At 39.0% G+C, this 10,344-nt stretch overlaps 1 protein-coding gene across 2 annotated transcripts; it reads left to right on the top strand.

Annotated features, from left to right (window-relative positions):
• Positions 1-107: 107 nt before the first annotated feature.
• LOC111249009 (structural maintenance of chromosomes protein 2-like) lies at positions 108-9,085 on the top strand. Of its 2 annotated transcripts, XM_022802246.2 has the most exons (12): positions 108-475; positions 1,242-1,437; positions 1,675-1,775; positions 2,130-2,314; positions 2,920-3,183; positions 3,564-3,828; positions 4,294-4,493; positions 4,781-5,500; positions 5,941-6,367; positions 6,665-7,140; positions 7,758-7,991; positions 8,273-9,085. In XM_022802246.2, exons 1-12 carry the CDS (start codon positions 328-330, stop codon positions 8,588-8,590), a joined length of 3,534 nt encoding a protein of 1,177 aa, XP_022657981.1. In that variant the 5' UTR covers positions 108-327; the 3' UTR covers positions 8,591-9,085. The 2 variants fall into 2 exon arrangements, with proteins under 2 accessions (XP_022657981.1, XP_086844213.1); XM_086988087.1 differs by lacking the exon at positions 1,675-1,775 and having other exon boundaries at positions 335-475.
• The last annotated feature ends 1,259 nt before the right edge of the window (positions 9,086-10,344 follow it).

Here is a 10,344-nt window from a genome sequence, read left to right on the forward strand (position 1 = left end):
CAGACGAAAAAAGCAGACCGTTCTAACTTGTAAACAGACGTAGGCGAAGCAACGTAAACAAATGTTCGTCTTGGCGGTTCGAAAATCGAACGGTTACTGGCGCCCTGGTCGAATACTGGATTTAAATGAAAATTTAGTGTTCGAATTTTCTCGTTTTGTGTTTCGGTGCAAGTTTTGCGTGGTGCGTGTCCCTGTCCGGCGTTTTCTTATTTCTTGTCAGTAAATCGACGCTGCATTATTTTGTGTTGTTGGTCTGCGTCGCTAGCAGAGTCCGCTGGAAGGTGGTGTTAGAAGGTTAACAGCCATCCGGATGGTTCCAAAAACGAGATGCACATAACAAAGATTATACTCGATGGTTTTAAGTCGTACGCGACGAAGACGGAGATCACGGACTTTGATTCGTCGTTCAACGCCATTACAGGACTGAATGGCTCGGGAAAATCTAATATCCTGGATTCGATCTGCTTCGTTTTAGGTAAGGAAAACAGATTTAGGCACTGGTTGAAACGGTCGTTGCCCACCTAAATAAATTATGTAGTTTGTACGCTGTTGATTCAACTAACAAATATTGCATTGCTTGCTGTAATTAAGCAAATAATAATATAATAGAACCATCTTAAGTCTTATATAAATGTAGATAGAGTGACCTTAAGTTTACCTATCTTTCTCAGCCAACGACGAAATCCAAACCAGTTCGTCGAAAAAAAATAGGATGTTCCATTGTATAACTGCATATATATATAGACGATACTATTGTACTGCTAGGTAAATGAAAAGCTTTTTTTTATGTATGCTGTATGCAATGGAGGTCAAGAGGTATTAGAAATCGATAATCATGAGTAAAAGACTTGGTGAAGTAACTGTGCACTATTTTAGCTGTTTAGTTGTATTTCCACGACTCTCATTGCTTGGCATGATTTCGTCATCGCATAAAGGTTTCGATGATTCACTGTATTGCCAATATAACAGAGGAAAACATAGGTTCCTATGTTCTCCTCTGTCAGATTAATATTACAGCTCTATCTGCCAAATGAGAGCCCTACAGCCGCTGGCAAAGCATTGCGGACTGTTATGGACTATTTGGACAGGGCAACATGAAAATATCATACTTCAAGTTGCACAATATTTATGCCGTCTCTATAACAGACATTCGTATTTATTCCATTTTTGCGTTGTCTTGCCTGTCTTTTGCTGGATCTAATTGTTCTTCGCTTTCTTAACGATTGTGTATCATGACCCAGGCATCACGAATTTGTCACATGTACGCGCCAATAACCTTCAAGAGCTGATCTACAAAAATGGTCAGGCGGGAATCGAGAAGGCAACCGTATCCATCGTCTTCGACAATAGCGATAAGTCCCAGAGTCCCGTCGGCTATGATACGTGCAACGAGATTACGATCACTCGGCAGGTCTATAAGCAGCAGGGCAAGAACAGGTGCGATCATCGAGATGTACCGAACTACTTTTGTGGACTGTTATCAGATATTTTCCGTCATACGAAATTTTTCTTAGTATTGTTTCTAGTAAACTGACAGGAGTATGCGGATATATGTTACTTTGACTAGATACAACCTTAGTTCCATGACCGTACTTAGCAGTTTTGAAAGAAAATCTAAATATAGAAATAATTTCTATTGCTGACAGATCGTGTTATTTTTTAATATATCAATAGGTACTTGATTAATGGAACCGTGGTGCCAGCTAATAAAGTTAAGGATCTTTTTGGATCAGTGTCGCTGAACGTTAATAATCCGCATTTTCTCATAATGCAAGGTGAGTTTGAGCTCAACCTAGATTAACCTAGCGTTTTGTATTTAAAGAGCAAAGTAGCGGAACATTAAGCACAGTAATTAAGATACACAAGCGTGTCCAGAAACAAAAAGATATGCAGTTTATAGATTGCTCGATATGAGTCAGTCTATTATTATTATTATCATTATTCTATGTAAAATGTGTAGTATTCTGAAATTGTTGACTTCTTTACTATTATCTATTCTATAGCATTTCAAAATGTTAATTTTATGTATAGGAAGTTAAGGTAGCCTCAATAGTTCTGTGTATTTTTTTTTACCTGAAATTAGTATACTTACGTAAATGCACTGTATTTGTGATGGTTGAATGTTATAGGCCGAGTGACAAAAGTGTTAAACATGAAACCGCCAGAAATCCTGGCCATGTTGGAAGAGGCTACCGGAACCCGCATGTATGAGGACAAAAAACGAGAAACGCGGCGAACGATAGAAAAAAAGGATAGTAAACTCATGCAGACACAGCAGGTGTTGCAGGAAGATCTTGAGCCACAGATGACGAAGGTAGATGTCCAATTAGGTATTAGAAGTAGTATACCTATCACTTTTTTTTAGATAAAACGTAAACGAATGGATGTTTGCGAATGTTTGACCAGATTTTAGGATTCAGGCCTGAGCCGGGTGCCTAAGGTAAATCAATGATCACCAGTGCTTATTTGGAGCAATGTGCTATAATTCTGAAATTTAGGAAGTTAAAAAGTGAGACCTATAATAATTACCGATTTTCGATGCAGATGAGCTGTTTTAACTGCAGGCCTTTTTTTAAGAGACGTTTAAGTAGCGATTTATGTGATGAGCTGTAACTGCAGGACAGCAAAATCAGTCCATACAGAAAAATACTAACCCACTAGTAAGGAAGTCGGAGGTGCACGTGAGGTTGTCTAGGTTCAAAACCGCGTTTAGACACATTTCATGTCGGGAGGGACTTCTAGCCATTTGAGGCAGTGCTTAACTAAGGCAATAGAACCAGACGTAAAACTCACCTTATGAGTTTTACGTCTGGTTCTATTATCCATTATCTTACCTTATAAGATACCACATAATTTGTGTAATAGTAAAAAAAAGTTATAAACTACTAACGTGCTTAGTTTTGGTTCGTTCGCTCTTAGCTTGCAGAGGACCGCCAAGCATTTGCTCGTTACAACACGATTTGTCGCCAGCTAGAACAGCTACAAAAAGTGCACACGGCATGGCAATTTCTCTGTGCCGAGGAAGGCGAGCGGCGTTTGGCTAACGAAGTTGAGCAGTTGGTAAAGACTGTAGAAGAAAATTTAGCCAAAATTGAGGAACTTAAAGAACAAATTCTACAAGCGAAGGAGGAACTTAAAGAGCTTGAGAAGGATAAAGATCAACAAAGTGGCAATAAGCTTCAGGTGAGAGCAGATTCTGCGTGCTAAAAAATGTCTGTTAAAGTCAAAACTCTAATCAATCAGTGCAAGAAGAACTAACGCAACTGAATCACTTCCACGGAAAGGCTAATTCAAAACTGGAACGTAATGAAGACAAATGAGTCGGATCTTAATTGATTCAACGATACTGCCGCTGTAATATAGCAGTATAATGGTGGTAGCCTGCTCTAATATAGCAGTATAATAGTGGTAACGCATTTTCTTTGCGTAGGGAACTGTGAGTTGGCCTGGGTGCGAAACAAAGCATAGGTACACTTCGTTTCGAGTTGATGAGTATAATTAAATTAATAGGTGGTTTAACGATACGTCATGTACGTGTTTGTGTATTGTATAATTTTTCTTAGGGTCTAGAAGAAGAGTTAAAGAAACGTGAGTTGGAGCAAGCCAAAGGCGAATCGGATGTTAAACATTTAAACGAGCAGGTAAATCGTGAACGAAAGTCACTGAAGGAGGCAAGCAAGAACATCCTGGAGGCTGAATCCCAGATTGCGAAAAAACATGCTGATATTGAAGGACTTAAAGCAGCTTCGGGGACCCTGCTTGAGGACAAGAATCAAGCCGAAAAGGAACTGGATTTAGCAAAGAAAAACCTAGAAGCGCTTGCTATGGGTACGCCGCTATATACAGTTCAAGTTTGTGTGTCCCATTCAAGCTTATTGACTTAAGTGTGATCTATTGAATTACTATATTTAGAACTTGCTATATTAAGTGTTAAATAACCTACTAGTTTTCTCCAAATGATACTTAACCTACATTATTCTACCTCTTAGTCTAGATGATTAAGCTTTCAACTACATGAAATCGCTCGTCCCCAAAAAGCAAGTTCAGCAATACGACTACAACTATTTGAGTTTATCTCTCAACTTGTTTTTGCATCTTTCAAGACAACTACGGACGCTTTCATTAGGTGAAAGGGCTATCGTTGGGTAAAATAGGCTTTCTTTTGTTTTTTTTACATTTCAAACATTACGGTAATTTTCTAGTCGTTCGATGCCGCCCTTTATAATGAAACTGAAAGTATAATTCATGTTGCCTTTATATAAATATCCTTATGCGTGGCTTGTTTGTTTTGAGGTATGACAACCAACGAGGATGGAGTAGCGACAACTGTTACGGAACAACTTCGACAGGCGGAAGTCGAATCTGCTATTTGCACTGATGAAATGCAGCAGGCAAAAAACGCAATCCGACACATAGAGCCAGCCTACAAGATAAAGGCCAAACAACTAGCCGAGACTGAAAATTTCTTCCAGAAGGAAAATGCCGAAATGCAGGTATCTAATTTTGATTAAAAAAGAAATCATGTCGTACAGAGATTATAAATGAAGCACAAAATTTATGCTTATGCTTAAAAATGTCCTATTGTTATTATTATTATTATTACTAGTGCAGTCAGACAGTAAGGTTGTGACGTATCAACTCAATGTGAAGGTTGGCATGCGATTCAGCAAAAATACTGTTTAATTTAGCTTCAAATTTAACGAAACTGTTTTTAATGTTGTTAAATAAAAACATTATCTAACGAGTTCTTGCATTGTTTTATTTTCGCCACATTTTACAGAACAGAGAATTGGCCGTAAAACAACTGCAGGAGCAGCTGGCATTACTTGGGTACGATGCGGAACTTGTTGAGGAACTTGACTGTAAGAAACAAGAACTGGTCCCTAAGCTTCGAAAGCTCAAAGCTGAGGTAGACAACTTCGATGCAGTTAATCAGCATCTGGTTTTCAATTATCGTGACCCATACCACGGGTTTGATCGTTCTAAGGTGATAGGTCCAGTCTGCCAGTTATTCCAGCTGAAAGACCGAAAATGGGCTCGTGCCGTCGAAGCAGCAGCCGGTGGCAAACTGTTTCAGGTGATCGTTGACAATGACAAAACAGCAAAACAGCTCTTAAAGAATGGCCAACTTCAGCGACGAGTCACAATCATTCCACTGAACAAAATTCGGGGTTCTGAAGTTGATCAGAGTCGACTCCAAGCTGCCCAAAATGTTGGTGGACACAATAACGTGTTCCGGGCGCTCGATCTAATCACATTTGATCATCGACTCGAGGAAACGATGAAATACGTTTTTGGCCGTACATTGATTGCAGCATCACTCGATATCGCTGAACGGGTCGCTTACGACAGGTCAGTGAACACTAAGACAGTATCGGCGTGCGGTTCAACGTGTGATCCCAGCGGGATGCTGAGCGGAGGTTCGTCCGCTCAAGGACCTAGTGCACTTGAGAAACTTGAACAAAGGCGGGCCACTCAGCTTGAGCTAAAGCAAATTGAGGTAAGTTAAATCCGAAATAGGAAATCATTGATGTAGTTATTGAACGTAGCCATTTATTATTGTGTGCGTCTGCACTGTTTCAGTGTTTGACACGGACATTTGCGCAAAATCGAGATCACTTTTAAATATTACTACAGTGAGGAGAGCATAAAACGAAACTGTGAGAACACATATAGCATAGCCACAAGGTCAAGCATGTTCAGCCCATGGCCTTCGTAGAGGTGCGGTCCGAAGAAACACCAAAGCCGGATTCAGTGGAAAAATCCAGGTCGAGAGTTGACCAGGAGAAAGTACTCAACAACACAACAACTACTGTAACTAATTTCTTCTTACTTAAGATTCTTTTGCCACTTTTGTCTACATATTAGTATACTGTTACTATTGTTCATAAAAATAAGACTCATAAATATCTCTATGCTACACACTATTTTCGACTTTAGGAACACTATGAGAGGATCTCAGAAGAGCTTCGCTTGTCGGAAACGCAAGCTGATCGCTTCAACGCTCTTAATCGGGATTTAATGCAGCGACGCGTTGAATGGGAGCAGTGGAAAACCCGTTTGGCAAACACCACACACGCCCAGCTTCGAGAAGAAGTCGAAGCGATGGTCACTGAGCTTGAGCAGCGTCGAAAAACTGTTGAAGAAATGACTGTTCGAAAAACGAAAGCCGATGCAAAAATTAAAAAGCTGAAAGATCAGATGATAAATGCCAAAGGCCAGCAAGAGAAGGAAATTAAAGAGGCCAAGGCGAAAATCGAGCGGTGCGCGAAAATAGCGAAAGAGGCCGCAGAAAAATGTGGAAACAAGGAATTCAAACTGAAGGAATTACACGGAGATATTGACTTACTTGCGAAAGAAATTGAAGGTATGTGTATGAAGGTATGAAGTTTTCAGTATGTACATATTCAACCATTTATACGAGTAGCCTATCAGTCACATAAATTCCAAAAAATTTCTTAAAAAAATGTTTGGAATTTGTTATAGCGAAAGTGAGCCTCTTTTTTGGCCTATAGCGTTGCGTCTCTTGCAGTGTTACAAGAATGGAAACTCCGTTTGTAAATTTGGCATGCTTATTTTGTATGCTCATATTCAATGCGGTCACATGTACGTTAGCTAGACAATTCTAACCTATCAATTCGGTTTATGTACTGCCTATTTACAGAGGCTCAGCAAAAGTCGAATATTTGTAATGAAGCACTTAATGAGTTAACCACGCAGTTGAAAGCTCAAGAAGATGCTCTAGCAGTTCGGATCGAAGCGAAGAAAAACGCGGCGCTGAAGCTAAAGGAGCACAGGCAACTAGTCCAGGCTCAATCTGCCGAGATCGCAAGTCGCTACAAAGATGTGGAACGTAAGCAAAAACAGTCTGACGAGATGAAACTCTCCAATCAGCAGGCCGAGCACGATGTTAAAAAGAAGCGCAGAGAAGCAGTTGATGCGGCGGAGGGCGTCCAAGCGATGCTTGACCAGTATCCGTGGATCCGCAAGGATCGTGAGCATTTCGGAAAACCAAATACGGACTACGACTTCGGTCGAAACGAACCACGTGAGGTTGGTCGCAAAGTGAAGGAGTTAGCTAGTCAGAAAGAGAAATTATCGAAGACTGTCAATGCTCGGGCGCATACACAAGCGAGTCAGGTAATTGTCGTTCAAATACTTAAAGATAATTAGACCTGACCGTTTTCCGGTATTGCTTATACTTGCATTTTTCGGCAACATTTTATAGATTTGTCAAACCCTATTTATGGCTCTAGCAGTCCACGAATTCTGACTGAGGGCGAATATTAGTACATATCTATCGCGAAGTTTTGTCGTTGTGGTTCTTACCGTAGCGCCTGATGTACATCGAAAAGTACGGATAATGTTTTAAAGTGTTAGGTGCGTTTGAAGGAAACGAACTGTAGGCAGTGTTTCTCTAATGACGGCTTTTTTTATGTTTATTAGTTAGCGCTTGCTTAGTATTATAAAATATATATTAAAAAAAAAAGGAGCTATAAAATAGTTCCTTATTCATTCGAAGCGTACAATATTTATGAGTCATAACGCGAAAGAGCAACCTTGAACTTCTGTCAATCAGAAACTTTGCCGTTAAGTCGCTGTGTCTATGAGTCATATTCTTGTAGGTTGACTACCAGTGTTTGTTGACACGTAGCGACGGGGCCGGGTTTATTGATAGTTTGACAATCTTCAATTGTTTGTGCATAGCGATCTTTTTTTGGTAATTATAAGAACCCTGTTGGCTCTGTGGTGTTTAGATCGAAGCCCAGTACAAAGATCTAATGAAGAAGCGGACCCAAGTGATGAAGGATAAGGATAGCATACTTCAGACGATGAAAGAACTCGACATCAAGAAAGAGGCGACGATTAGAGCAGCGTATCAGCGAGTGAACAAGGATTTTGGGGACATCTTCAGCAATTTGCTTACAGGCGCCAATGCCAAATTGCAACCACCAGATGGCAAGAGCCTCCTGGATGGTCTTGAGGTTAAGGTACAAGTGCCTAGTCTCACTTCTGCAATATTCTTTTTCTTTGGACAAGAACTATCTTTTTGCATTGACTCGCTATACAGTGCATGTAAAATTGCTCAAAAATACCTGTTTTTTACTGTTTTATATAAGTATGAAGGAATGATACGATGAGGTAAGAGGCAATTCTCATACGATAAAGCTCGGTATAGCAGTGATCGCTTATGAAATAAGTACATAGACATGAAATGTCTATTCCGTCTATATACAGATTTCGAATTGACGTACTTCATTGCACCATTCAGGTGTCGTTCGGTGGAGTCTGGAAGGAGTCGCTTACGGAACTTAGCGGAGGCCAGCGTTCTCTCGTAGCCTTATCACTGATTCTTGCGATGTTGCTATTCAAGCCGGCACCAATTTATATCCTGGATGAAGTGGACGCCGCGTTGGATCTCTCGCACACGCAAAATATTGGCCTAATGATCAAGAATCACTTTAAGAGCTCGCAGTTTATCATTGTTTCGCTAAAGGACGGACTCTTTAGCAACGCTAACGTGTTATTCCGGACCAAGTTTGTCGATGGCCGGAGTACGGTTGAGCGATTTACGTCGAAAAAGAACTGAGGAATTTTAGCAAGAAAACTTGATAGTTACGCGGAACAATAGAGGACCGTACGCTACAACTATTTTATATAGCCAAGCGTCAATGTATTTGTTTACTATGCAGTGGAATCATACTCGTCATCATCATCACTAGCATAGCTATTCGTGTCGCTTTTACCTAGTCCAGCTAAGCAGCATAACATTGATCGATTGATAAAATAGACAATTTAGAAATTCTATCATGTTGCCAGCATTATAATGTAAAATAATAAAAAGCCCCAAGGTCAACAACGAAAACGAATTGTCAAGCAGGTGCCTGGTTCTTAATGTCTATTCTTCACTTCTATTAACACCAAGTGACGTTTTATTATATTAGAATGCTATATTATCCTCTATAACTGCGTGTCGGAATAAGGATTACTTTGTATTCATGTTTGAGAAAATATTGTGACAAATGAAACTGAAAGGAAACTGAAATTTGAAGAGGATAACAGTAATAAATATTAATGCTTCTTATACGGATCACTTTTTTGTTACGAAAAAAGCATAATTGCGTTAGGATTCAACGTGTCATTTGAATAAAATGACAAAAATAAAGAAAAATAAAAAAAACTTTATGACACCATGCGAAGCTTTCTCTGGAAGCTTACTGTGACCCTAATGCTATTCTTGTATAATAACCAAACCAAAAAGCCGTTTGGTGCTTCGGAACGGCGCGTCTGCAGGAATTGCAAAGTATAAGTAGTATGTAACATTTGTCTAAGGTCAGTTAGGTGATGGCTTTGTGGGTCTCATTGACGGGTTTGTTGGTTTCGTTTCTGAAGTTGGCGTGATGTAATACAATTGGTGATGTTCTTCGAAGCCTTCAGTAAATTGCGAACTAAATGCAGAACAGTCGATCTAGCTCATTCAAATGTGAATCTCAAATAGGATGGACTTTATTTAGGACTACCAAGGTTGTCTAAACATGCTACCTTGTTTAATTTCACGATTCACGGATTCTTCGTTCTAGATTTGTGTAAGCATTTCGTTCAAATGTTACAACCTCTTTTATGAAGTCGATACAACTTTGTATGTGACTAAACACTAGAAAAAGATTAACCTACTGATAGTATTATAAAAAAATATCCTAACTATCTTAGTTTTGCAATTGAATAAATACTATTCAATTGTAATACTTATATTACTCAAAACTTAAATAAAAATTAAAAAGCGAAATTCGCCGAAACCATGCATTATATAAAGACGTCTATAAACAGGCATAAATATACAGATGGAAAAGTGACTATATATGTAAGACCACCTTTCATTCTGAATGTAACACTTCCATGCTCCTCTTCTGATTTTTGCATCTCATTAAAAAAAAAATGCTGCATATAAAACTTCTTCGAACTTAGCTTATACTTAAATTTTTCGAGTCACTTGGATTAAATTTAATGTACAGTAATGAGAATTTTTGTATTTATGAAATGAACTTCCGTCTTTCTTGTGCTCATTTTTTTTTTTTGCTTTTAAAAAAAATCGATTCCAACGGAAATACAATATTGTCACACACTATACATTTATTTCACATCAACAACAATAATAATAATGATGATTAACAAAAGCATCTCTATTATTGTGCACCTGGAACATAATAATTCTACATTACTTCCGATAGGGAGCTCAAAGTATCAGCTGTATAATACCGAATAAATAACCTGTCATTTAATATGCACACTATTCTCTATTTGGATGCTCGCCATTACGTCTTTTATTTAACTAAGATCGAAGGG

The sequence above is a fragment of the Varroa destructor genome, unplaced genomic scaffold (genome assembly GCF_002443255.2).
Source record: "Varroa destructor unplaced genomic scaffold, Vdes_3.0 BEIS01000004.1, whole genome shotgun sequence".
In the NCBI taxonomy this organism is placed as follows: Eukaryota; Metazoa; Arthropoda; class Arachnida; order Mesostigmata; family Varroidae; genus Varroa; species Varroa destructor.

Bases quoted from the DNA above. Each gene is read 5' to 3' on its own strand.
- LOC111249009 (XM_022802246.2), top strand. From the start codon at position 328: ATGCACATAACAAAGATTATACTCGATGGTTTTAAGTCGTACGCGACG. The intron at 1,438-1,674 runs GTGCGATCATCG...ATATATCAATAG, and splicing joins AAGCAGCAGGGCAAGAACAG to GTACTTGATTAATGGAACCG. The intron at 6,368-6,664 runs GTATGTGTATGA...GCCTATTTACAG, and splicing joins ACTTGCGAAAGAAATTGAAG to AGGCTCAGCAAAAGTCGAAT.